General features: G+C 36.2%; 1 protein-coding gene across 1 annotated transcript in view; it reads left to right on the forward strand.

The window, feature by feature from the left end:
• Positions 1 to 12,150, forward strand: part of SPIN1 (spindlin 1) — a 65,533-nt gene extending 53,383 nt beyond the window's left edge. Inside the window, exons 5-6 of the mRNA XM_082403415.1 lie at positions 4,358 to 4,591; positions 8,567 to 12,150. Coding sequence (XP_082259541.1) covers positions 4,358 to 4,591; positions 8,567 to 8,766 — 434 coding nt within the window. The 3' untranslated portion in view covers positions 8,767 to 12,150. The remainder of the gene's footprint in view (positions 1 to 4,357; positions 4,592 to 8,566) is intronic.
• Positions 12,151 to 12,664: the final 514 nt, after the last annotated feature.

Below are 12,664 nucleotides of genomic sequence, written 5' to 3' on the forward strand. Positions count from 1 at the left end.
TTTTATCAGATTATAATAGCTCAGAAAAATTTCATGTATTTATTTTAGGATCTTTATGTGAAGTGAATTTTTATCATTGTGTATTATTACGTAAGTGATAATTGTACCTTCAGCCAAAATTTAAGCAACCAAAACATGTGAACTCTATTATACTACATTCTGGGGGTTCGTTTGTACAAGGTTTGTGGGAAGTGAATGGCTTTTTTAATGTCATACAAATCAGTTTCGCCTTGCATACCTTAGGTTCCTTAAGGCATAAGGTGTCAGTTAAATAATAATGACTGGTTTTATTTTTAAGAATAAAATAAAATATGATTTTATTTTTAAGATCAACAGAATACACCCAAATTGTTGCTTTCTTCAGAGTATTTACTTTGAAATGTTTTCTTATTATTACAGTGATGCTGCTATTGCTTGAATCTGGTTTATGCTTTTGGAATTGTCCTTAAAAGCCTATATATTTACAAATAGAGCCTCAGCAGATCTGCACTTGGAGGATAGAAATTTGGGATCAGATTGTCAAGGGAAGGCGCTTACCTAGTCCCCTTTCCCCCTTTGTTTTTGCCGTTGTGTCCCTGGAACACATGCTTCCTCATCAAGTTAACTTTGCCAGAGCAGCAAGTTATTTTTTAATCCTTGCTTTAGATAGCAAACACTGTCTTTATTCATCCTGTATAAATATAGTTCAGTTTTCACAGAAATCTTTCTTTAAATTTGTATTTTTAACCAAAGGTAACTAATTATGTAATAGTAAATCTTTGGCATTTTAGTCGAAGTTCGGCTGAACACATTCTTCCTCGTGAGGCACATCCTCTTTCCTCTTGATCTTGACATCAGTCCATTTTCCACATTAGAAATTAACATTGAAGAGTCTTCCCTTCAGGGCTTATAAAGTATTATCCACACCTTTATATCAATTATTTGTGCTCAGTAATTATCATACATTCTTTTTCTGACCCAGAATTTTAGTTTCTGACCCCTTCAAGGGCAAGGCTGCTAGCTTACTTGAAATTTACTGCATTCTGCCACATGACCTGTGTTAGCTCTATTGTCATCATAGGACAGAAGAAACCTTTTATCTTGATAAAAAAGTGATTTGACTAAACCAAAATATCCGAAGATATATGAGTATCTCTGGTGATGGGATTTAAGGGTTTCTTAATGTTTTTCTTTCTAGTTCTGGGCCATCTCTGTTTCCAACAGTAGACATGGATTGCTTTTGTAAACAGAAAAGCAATTTTAAAAAGGAAATCCAAAGGCCTGTGTGCAAACCAGCAATATGTTACATGCCTAATTTAATTAGGAGTTAACTATGGTATTCCCTATGATACTTTAGTCTGAAAAATTATTTGGACTTCATTTATGTTCCATATAGGAAGAAAATGGTCTTTCCTAATTTGCTTAAGGCAGGCAGTACATTAGACTAAAGTTACAGTTTTGTTTTCCTTAAGCTAAAGGTGGAGAGAAAAGTAAGTCAGTCAACCCAAAAGCATGTGATGTCACAGAGTACCAGTTCCCAAAGTGTAGTCTGAGGACCCTTGAGGTTCCCAGAGGCCCATTCAGGAGGCTTATGAGGTCAAAATTGATTTTCATAAAAATCTTAAGATATAATTTGCCTTTTTCACTCTCATCCTTTCACAGTTATACAGTGGAGTTTCCCACTATTTGGAAGATCTGCATAACTCAGTGAATACAATATTTTCTATATGAGCAATGCATGATGTTACCAAATCATATTTTGGTGAAAGAGCCAAAGACTGACAGATTTTTTATGTTGTGGTAAAAACACAAAACATTAAATTTACTACCATAATTATTTTTAAGTGTACAGTTCAGAGGCATTAAGTATATTCACATTGTTATGGAATAGGTTTCCAGAACTTTTTCATTTTGCAAATCTGTAATTCTTTCCCCATTAAAACAACAGCTACTCTTTTCTGCCTCCCACTGGCCCCTGGCAGCCACCATCCTGTTTATATGAATTTGATTACTTTAGATACATCATAAGTAGAATCATGTAGTATTTGTCTTTTTGTGACTAGATTCTTTCCCTTAACAGAATGTCCTCAAGATTCATCCATGTTGTAGCATGTGATAGGATTTCCTTTCTTTCTAAGGCTGAATAATATTCCATTGCATGTGTATACCACATTTTTTTTCCCATTCATCCATGATTGGACACTTGGGTTCCTTCTACCTTTTGGCTATTGTGAATACTGCTGCTGTGAACATGGGTATACAAATATCTCTTCGAGCCCTTCTTTCAGTTCTTTTGGGTATTTAACCAGAAGTGGAATTCTGAATCATATGGTAATTTTGTGTTTAATTATCTGAGGAGCCTACATACGTAATATTTTCCATAGTGTTAATGTTTTACAGTCCCACCAACAGTGCCCAAGGGTTCCAGTTTCTCCGCATCCTCACTAATATTTGTTATTTTCTGTTGGTTTTGATTTGCATTTCTCTGATGATTAGTGATGTTAAGCATCTTTCATATGCTTTTTGCCCGTTCGTATGTCATTTTTGCAGAAATGTCTATTCAAGTCCTTTGCCCACTTTTTTGATCAGGTTGCTTGATTTTTTTGTTTTGCTTGTTGTAGAGTTGTAGGCGTTCTTTATGTATTCTGGAGACAAATGAATTTTAATTTAATAGTGTGACAAGTTTATTGATAATGATTTCAGATTCTACATTGCAATTAACCTTTAAGGAAAGCTACCACTTGTTGAGTTTTGATGTGGTATCATAGAAGAATATCTAGAATTATCTGAAAAAACTAATAAAATATTTTTTCAACAGCATATCTTTGCGATTTTATACACCAACTAAAAGTACATACAACAGATTGAATGCTGAAACAGATATGAGATTCTAGCTGTCCATTTTTAGAGCTAGACATTTCTTACTAATTTTTTGTTAGAAAATATTTTTCATTAAAAATGTGTTTCTGTAGGTATTTAAAAATATTTCTAGATATGTCATTTATAATTTCTAAAATAGTTGGTACTGATATTTATCATTCATATAAACAAATGTACAAAAACTTTTAAGAATGTAAAGGAGTCCTAAGATGAGAAAGTTTGATAACTTCTGGTATGAAGAAAACTAGTGGGATTTTGCTTTAGTGTCATGCACAGTGGGGAATTCTATGTTATTTTTGGTAATTATTGCATACTTAAGCAAAGAAGAAAACTACCGTATGTGTTTGCAGTGTCCTTCTGATAAAACTGGATGGCAGTATCTTTACCAAGAAATTCTAATCTTTGTTCCTTTGAACTTTGACAAAAATAGAAGCGCTAATTTTTTTTTAAAGATAATTGTCTAAAATGCGAGGAATGGAAAAACCTTAAAATCAGTAGGTTCCTCCATAATTTTCCCAATATTAAAAAAGAAAATGAAACTTGTGATTTCTCACCTGTGTCTTCAAGGAACATAGAGCAGGGCTGCAGAGGGCTATTGATAGCCCAGTGGGGAGGCCTGTGTTCCTAATCACACAGGCCATCAAGAACAACCTGCTTTCCTCTGAAATAATTTATACAACAAATGTTGAACCCCTATGATCACAGTATTGGAAACAAGATGGGAAAGGCCTTTGCTTTCATCACTGTGCAGTCTAAAAGCAAGTAAACAAACATGTAAAACAAGATAACTGCAGAGAATGGTAAATGTCTTTAAGAAATCAAGCTCGGTTAGGTGACTGATTATTGGGGCTGTTTTCACCGGGTGGTCCTGGAAAGCCTCTGGGAAGACATCTGCTCAGGAAGAGCCAGCCCCCGAGGATGTGGGGGCCGTAGTCAGCCCAAGGGTATCCCAGGAAAAGATGCCCATGCTGCTGAGGTGTAGGCAGTCAAGCAGTATGTGACGAACAGGCGGGCAGAGGGCTGGCAGGGGATGGTGGCCAAGGGGCTGTGGATCTGGAGAAGCAGTTCGTTATTCAAATTATGAAAGGAAAGTGCTGGAGTATTTTAAGCAAATGACCAACACAATCTGGTATAACGGCCACAAATATCACTCTGATTACTGTAAAAAATAAATTGTAAGGGCAAGAGTAAAAACCTGTGCCTTGAATAGGTTAATACCTTGGTTTTCATAAATGGTCAGTGGTTATATAAGATATTTAAAAGGCAAGGTGGGTAAAGGGTACATGGGAACAATATTATTTTTGGAACTCTTTTGTAAGTGTATAATTTATCTCATAATTTAAAATAATTATCTATTAAACAATAACAAAAACCACTTTATACCTTGAATAAACAACTAAAAGTTTTAATTAGGTACAGTACCAAGAACAGATGAATTCAGAAAAAAAAGAAAAACAGATTCTTTCCCGTAAACCATTGTTTGCTTTTTTGTCCCCAGCAACATCTCGAATCAGTGATGCACACCTAGCCGACACAATGATTGGCAAAGCAGTTGAGCACATGTTTGAGACCGAGGATGGCTCTAAAGACGAGTGGAGGGGAATGGTCTTAGCACGCGCCCCTATAATGAACACATGGTTTTACATCACCTATGAAAAAGATCCTGTCTTGTACATGTACCAGCTCTTAGATGATTATAAAGAAGGCGACCTTCGCATTATGCCCGATTCTAGTAAGTATAGATTGACAACTTTTACTTTTGGTAATTCAAAAGGAATTTGAATTTTAGAGCAAGATATTTGATTAACTCTTATGCAGATAACATTTAAAAATTTTAATTATTAGGGTTAAGTGATTATTCTTTTAGTCATGCACCAAGCATAGGTTGTGAAATTTTCACCCTTTTGCCAAGAATAATTTACTTTCCCTGTTCTGGACCTTGGACTTTTATATGAATGGTGTATATAATGTGGGGGGTCCTTTGTGACTAGCTTCTTTAACTCAGCTTATGTTTTCAAGGCTCATCCATGTTGTAGCGTGTGTCTGTACTTCATTTCTTTTAATAACCAAATACAACTCGATTGTATGGATATACTATATTTTGTTTATTCATTCATCTGTTGATGGATATTTGGATTTTTTTTGCTTTTTGGTTATTATGAAGAATTGTGTACAAGTTTCTGAGTGGACATTTGTTTTCAGTTTTCTTGGGTATATATGCCTTGGAATGGAATTGATGAGGCATAGTGATCACTCCGGGTTGAATCATTTAGGCAACTGCCAGACTGATTTTCAAAGTGGTTGCATCATTTTACATTCTCACCAACAGTGTGTGAGAGTTCTAATTTCTCCACATCCTTACCAACACTTGTTAACTTGACTTTTTGATTCTAGCCATCCTAGTGGTAGTGAAATGATACCTCATTGTGGTTTTGTTTTTCATTTCTTTGATGACTAAAGATGTCAAGTATCTTTTCGTGTGTTATTGGCCATTTGTGTGTCTCGTTGGAGAAATATCTATTCACATCCTTTGCCTGTTTTTCAATTGCATTGTCTTTCTGTTATTGAGTCGTAACAGTCAATAGTACAGGTACAAGTCTCTTGTCAGATATGTGACTTGCAGATACTTTCTCTTATTCTCTGAGTTGTCTTTTCACTTTCTTGATAGTATTCTTTGAAGTACAAAAGTTTTTAATTTTCATGAAGTCCTATTTTTCTAGTTTTCCTTTTATTGCTCATGCTTTTGGTGTCACATCTAATAATCCCTTGCCAAATCAAAGGTTATGAAGATTTGCCCCTATGTTTTCTTCTAAGAGTCTTACAGTTTTAGCTCTTACATGTAGGTCTTACTTGGATCTTTGATACATTTTGAGTTAATATTTGTTTATGATGTGTCATGCCCAACTTCTTTGTTTTGCATGTGGCAATCCAGTTGTCTGAAAACCACTTTTTGAAAGGACTGTTCTTTCTCCTACTGAATGGTTTTGGCACCCTTGGTAAAAATTACTTGACTATGGAGGTATGGAGATATTTCTGGACTTTGAGTTCTATTCCATTTGTCCATATGTCTATAGTTATGCCAGTGTCACACTTGATTACACTGCTTCATAATAAGTTTTAAAATCAAGAAGTGTGAATCCTCCTTTCTTCTTTTTCAGAATTGTTTTTGCTGTTCTTTGCATTTTAGAATTTTAGAATCAGCTTGTCAGTTTCTGCAAAAAAGTCAGCTGGGATTCTGTTAGGTATTGTGTTGAATCTCTAGATCAGTTTGGCGGGGGCGTATTGCCATCTTAAGTTAAGCCATTGACCCATGCACATGAGGTGATTTTTCATTTATTGAGTTTTTTCCATTTCTATCAACGTTTTGTAGTTTTCTGAGTATAAGTTTTTGCACTTCTTATAGTCCTAAGTATTTTATTCTTTTTGATGCTATTGTGAATAAAATTATTTTCTTAATTTCACTTTTGCGTAAGCCTTTTTTTTTTTTTTTTTCTTTAAACTACTCAATAGCTTTTCCTCAAACACATGAATTCTTGGCCCTAGACAGATGTGGCCGACTGACAGACACTGGATATATTAGCAATGTAACACCATCTCTGTTTCTTTTTTTTTTTTAAAGTTCTTCCTGTGAACAAGCCACTCAATGAATCTACTCATGTGCTCATCTGGCCCTGACTTCTGCCTTCTTAGATTTTTTTTTTTTTTAAAGTATGTGTATATTTGCTGTAAATGTGTAATGGAAAGTGTTATATAGGCGGGAATTTAAATATGAGAGCATACCATAAAAGCATTTCTCCAACCTATATGAAGTTCTAAACTTTTTTGTAGAGAAATGTCCAAAGCAAGTACTGTTGACTTGATAATACAAAGTATGAGGTCATTTGCACATTAAATCATTGCCTGTACCGACCACATCTTTATCCTCCCACTCCTTTCTTTCGAGTGGTATGGAAGTTTATTTGCTGTTACTTGCTGTTGTGATGTTCTGATACAAAGAGCTCTGCAGTGACCTCTGAGTCCCTGGCTTCTTCACTCATGGTTACTATAAAACGTATGGTGATCACGTGTTTGTAATTTCTTTGTACACATGAGGTGCCACAAAAGTGTGATGTGGTATGATGTTGCTGCTTGACGGAAGAGCACTGTTGAAGAAGAGTTCAGCTTAGATTTCCTCTTTACTTCCTTTTTTTAAAGAACTGATAACACTATGCTCAGGTGGTTTGTTTGTGTTGTGTGAGATCAGAATAGCAGGTTTCAGATTAGGCCATTCAGTGAGAGAATTTATTATAACCAAAGAGGCCAACTACTGTTAATACAGATACATGATATGGTCCAAACCAGGATACATGTGAAAATAAAAAGGTGCACTGCTAACCATTGTGTCAGGATGACTGGCATAAGCGCTGACTGTCTTGGGCAAACCAGGATACCTGGTTGTCCTACTTGAAGGCTCTCTGTTACTACATGGATAAGAGCTTGAGTTATTCAGGACCTGTTAGGGGTTTCTTAAAATAGAATTGTAACTGCCTAGCTCCATCCCCTGGCTCCCCTTTTTGTACTTTGTTTCTTTATTGTTGGCAGTGATGGTTTGTTCTCATTTTATGTGTATTCCTAGAATTTACAGAGCTCTTGCTAGGTCATAGGGCGGGCAGTGTTTTCCAACGCTCAGATTTTCCTGGGGACTTCTAAAGAAGTACAGGTGCCTCAGCCATCCTCTGAGATTCCGTTGTAATTGGTCTGAGGATGGAGTTCACTTGGCACGTATTTTTATAGCACAGGAAATCTCTTTTATTTTCAAACTGGGTTAAGAGGACCATGTGTGATGAAATGAAGTTGAGGGAAAAAAAGCTTTAAGGATTCACAGGATAAGACAGGAATACTTAGGCATTTTAAGTGTGTAGCACATTCTCAGTAATCCCAGTAGGTATTATCTGCTTTGAAATTATTTCAAAGTAAAGCAGGCTTATTTTTAAGAAGTTATAAAACACAACATTGTAAATCAACTATACTTCAATAAAATTTTTTTAAAAAAGAAAGAAGTTGTATAATTACAGTTGATTCTTGAACAGCTTTGGGGTTGGGGGTACTGATCCTCCGCGCAGTTGAAAATCTGCATGTGACTTATGGGCAGCCCTTCGTATCTGCGGTTCCTCTGCATCTGTGGATTCAACTAACTGCAGATCGTGTATTTACTATTGGAAAAAATCCCTGTGTAAGTGGACCCATGCAGTTCAAACCCCTGTTGTTCAAGGGTCAACTGTATTTAGTTTTTTTCTTGACCCTTTCCTTCTTTTAGTCCATCCCTCTTTAGGTAATTATAGCTATAACTAAATATAAGCCAAAGGAATTTCTGGTTATGATTTTCAAAGTCGTTTACATGTCTAGCTCTTGGGGGGTCAGCACACTGTTTTTGTAAATAAAGTTTTATTGGCACACAACCACACCATTCATTTATACATCATCATCTGTGGCTGCTCTCATGTGACAACAATACAGCTGAGTAGTTGGTACAGACACCGTATGGCTTCAGGCCTAACATATGTATTGTCTGGCCTTTGAAGGAAAAGTTTGCTGACTCTTGGTCTAGAAAATCAAGGTGAATTCAGGATATTAAAAAAAATTTTTTTAATTATTAAAATAGATATGTGAGTTGGTGTGTATCTAAAAATTGACTCTAAATTCTCTTATTTCCCCCTTTTAAATACAGATGATTCACCTCCAGCAGAAAGGGAACCAGGAGAAGTTGTGGACAGCCTGGTAGGCAAACAAGTGGAATATGCCAAAGAAGATGGCTCTAAGAGGACTGGCATGGTCATTCATCAAGTAGAAGCCAAACCGTCTGTCTATTTCATCAAGTTTGATGATGATTTCCATATTTATGTCTACGATTTGGTGAAAACATCCTAGATGTCATCACGAACTTTGCCAAATTTGTGGAACTATTAAATGTATAATTTGTAGACATAAAGACTTGATTGCTTTCCAGTTTAATGAAAGCTTAAATGTCCCTGCGAACCCACAATCTCTGCCAGCAGAACTGGTTTTGTTCTGAATAGTACAGATTTATGTGAACACAAAGCATTTTGTGTAAGGAACTCCTTCCTCTTAAAAGAAGTCTGTCTGTTTGGAAGGGAGTTACAGGCAAGTCGGGTAAAAGTTAAGCTAGTATCATAGTCATTTAAAACTGTAGTAGATCTTATCCACTTTCCCCTTCACGCTTAACACTGTTATTCTGCTGCCACAATGCAAGCATAGTTTGGTATTTTTGTTATTGCCTTTTTTTGAGATATATATGTATCTATATCTACCTACCTATCTATATCTGTGTGTATACATATATAATGTATATATACATACACATAGATCTGTGTGCACGCACACACAGACACACACAAACACACACACTTCATGGGCAGTCCTTTCTTTGTGGGTTGGAGTGGGGGTTACATAATTTTCTCCAGTTTAACAGGAGTGCTGACCCAAGCCACTTGTATTTAGTGTATTCAGTGTATTACTGCTGTTTATTTAAAATTAAATTTGGGCACAGGAAGCACATCGGGACATTCAGCTTATTTTGAAAGTCAAGTTCAGAGCACCATTTCAGTCTGGAGGCTTTAAACTGTAAATTAAAATATGAATCACCTGTGAACATTTAATGACCCACATTACAATTTTACAAAACAGTTAGAAATCTGGGTAAAAGGCTGCCTTTAATTCTAAGCTTTGTACATTATTTGTTTACATTTTTTTAATCATAAATACTTCTTTTTAAGCAAAGCCCAGGTACTTGGTCCACATAGTGTAATGCAGGTGTATTTTGGATGGCACATTTGGTCCATTATTTGTACAAATTAGTAATCTGGAATTTTAGTACACGGATTTAAAAGGCAACAGTATATCAGCGGTTTATGTGTATTTGGTAAGTTCCTGGAAGAACGTAGTGCTTTTATATTAGAAATGTAAGTTTAAGAATGACGTTGTTGCCTTTTAACAAGTTCTCTGGGGTACCTTTATTTTTATTACTGTTATTACTGGTATATGATTATGGTCAGAAGGCTTTTCCCCCTCGGCTTTTCCCCTCAGAGAATGTCTAGACAAATAACAGCTTAAATCCCTGACACCTCTCGGGGTGCTGTATGTTCTTGCTCGTGGTGTGCTGTTGATGTGGATTCATTCCATTTGGTGGATCCTGCCACATCAGGGTCAGTCACCTGCACTGGCTTGTGGGTGTGACTGATAGCAGCCCTTAGCCACTGAATCCTTTCCTGCAAGGTTGTTTTAACTAAAATAGAACTGCAAAAGTGGTTCATTTAGCAGCAGAACATAAGCCTATCACTTTGTTTTGGATGATCCCTGGCAGTTTGAAAGCTAGGAGAAAGATGATTTGTGAAACCGGTCTTGTGGAGGTTGAAAATCTTACCTCAGATTTGGGCAGAAAGCTTAAATGCATATGAATCTCAGTCAAACACCAGGTCTGTGTGACGTCTCTCATGGCTGTTCTTGATGTTAAGAGATTCTGTAGTTTCAAGGCCGCGCTCTGCGTGGTTTGTGTGATGCCCATTTTTGCCTTCAGGAAGGCTGTGCCTTGTTGTGCTGGTGGGTGGTAACCTCGCGCACCATGTAAATACAGCACCCCAGTTCTCTCCAGCGTGCCCAGTGCCTCACTGAGGGCAGCCAGGGGTGAGCTTCTCTGTGCAGTGGGTACCCAGGTCTTAGATGTTCCTCCTGTGCTTGAAACAAGTATCATGCTACAGATCTGTCCTCTGTTCTCCTGGAGGCTCTTGTAAGAGTTCCTGCATGTGAATCTCAAGGTTGAGCCCAGCTCCCCGTGCCCAAGTGGACACGTGTGGCCCAGAGAGGGAGTTGTCCAGCGTGCACTGCATGAACAGGACACAGTGACTTCAGACTGAAAAATAAAGTCCTTTGGAGGCATCCCGAGGGTTGGGTCAGTTGAGTTGAAACATTTCTGGCATTACTTAATGACTTGCATTGTGGTTTTTCTGCAAGTACCTTTAGCAACTTTTAATACCACATGATCTCTCTAGATGAATGTGACGTGATTTATTATCATCATTATTTTAATCATTGTTCCATTTATTGCCTTTAGGGTTGAAGGAAGGGGAAGGGGTCTTTTTGTTGTTCTTTTTTCCTTTTTTTTTTTCCCCATTCTTTTTTCTTTTGGTGGCTTAAACCACACTTCCTGACGCCATGACTATGCTCCCCAGCCGAGTATTTCAGGCTTCGTCTAGGCTCATGTTTCAGATCTGCATGCACTGCTTGCATTTTCCTGGTATCGGAATGTTGGTTCCTTGTTCTAGGAATGCAACATTAATTTCCAAAATTATCATGGGACTTGTGACAACACAAGACATGAATCTCTGTATAAAATGTATTGGCCTTTCTCATTGACCTGCTATAGTATTATTGTGTCGTGTGTGTGTGCGTGCGTGATGTCTGGCTGCCATGTAAAGCTTCAAAGGAAAACCTTAAAAGCAGACCATCCTTTTTTGCATGCTCTATTCTAAGTAGAATGTTCAATGTAACTAACTAAAATTGCATGTTAAATATATTTAGGTTTTTTGTTTTCTATCTTTGTTTTTATTTGTTTTCAGTTTCTGTATATTTGCTTAACTGTGCTGTTTCAGTGGTTGTAGGATAAAGATGCACTGGTGAAGCAAATGTAGTGCCAACAGAAGGTGATTTTCCAGTTGTGTATGTCATGCAGCATTTGAAGGGACTGTGCATTCTTAAAACAGTCACAGTTGCTTCTAAACCAGATTTCATTTCTATTATTGTTTTACGTGCCAAACCCTGAAGTGCATTGGGCTTGAATCTCTGAACGCTGTGGACCCATTAGAAGACTGTTTTGATTGTCACAAATTGTAGTGCCTGAAGACATCCTTGAAGCTGATTGTCTTAAAAAAAAAAAAAAAGTTCTCCAAAGACAAAACAGGAATTATTGTAACAGAAAATAATTATGGTCAAAATGTCTGTGGTTCCTTGGAAATGCTGCGCTTTTTGTATTTTCCATCATTAGTGCAGTTCGAACGAATGTGTATAGTTCAGAGGTCTTCGTGTTCGCATTTTAAAATTAGGTAAATGACCTCATCTTTCAAGCTTGAATTCATTTTTAATTTTAATTTTATTTTATACAATGTGTAGACAGTTCCCTGTTCTCTGCATTTAGAAGTATAAACAATATAAATCTGTTCATTCTGTAAGTAATTTTTATAATTATGATGTAACTCTATCCTATCCTTAAAACATTTAAAATAAACCCTTTATGTGCAACTTTTGACTGTAAATTTTGTGCTTATGAGCAAACTGATGTGTTAAACGTGCTTCTGAAAAAGTTTTTGAAGTTTTACTTGAAGATTTTGAGAGGCCTTTTTTCCCTCTTTTCACCAAATGTAAATGTCATATATAGGAACAGAAAGAAATTGAATTTTTATTTGAATGATAATTAATAGTACCTGTAAAGAAAGGGAGCAATAATCAATAGCCCCAATATATTACATAGTCCAAAATATGAAAGTTTGTGACTAGCAATTAATGAGAAATTTCAATTTATCATAAAATTTTAAACTTAAAAGAATTGTTTAAATAGAATTAAATAATGTGTGTTTTATACTTTCACATCTTTTCTTGCTATAATTATATATTGCTTTTATTAATACTTAAATACCAACTAGTGAAATTCAGCAGTGAAAAATCTCCATTTTTTTTTCAGTAGTAAGGACAAAGACATGTAGGTAATACTGGAACTATATGTACTCTGTATTTTATCTTCCTGGATAATTTTATC

The sequence above is a fragment of the Balaenoptera borealis genome (assembly GCF_965194805.1).
Source record: "Balaenoptera borealis genome assembly, chromosome: 8".
Taxonomy (NCBI): domain Eukaryota; kingdom Metazoa; phylum Chordata; class Mammalia; order Artiodactyla; family Balaenopteridae; genus Balaenoptera; species Balaenoptera borealis.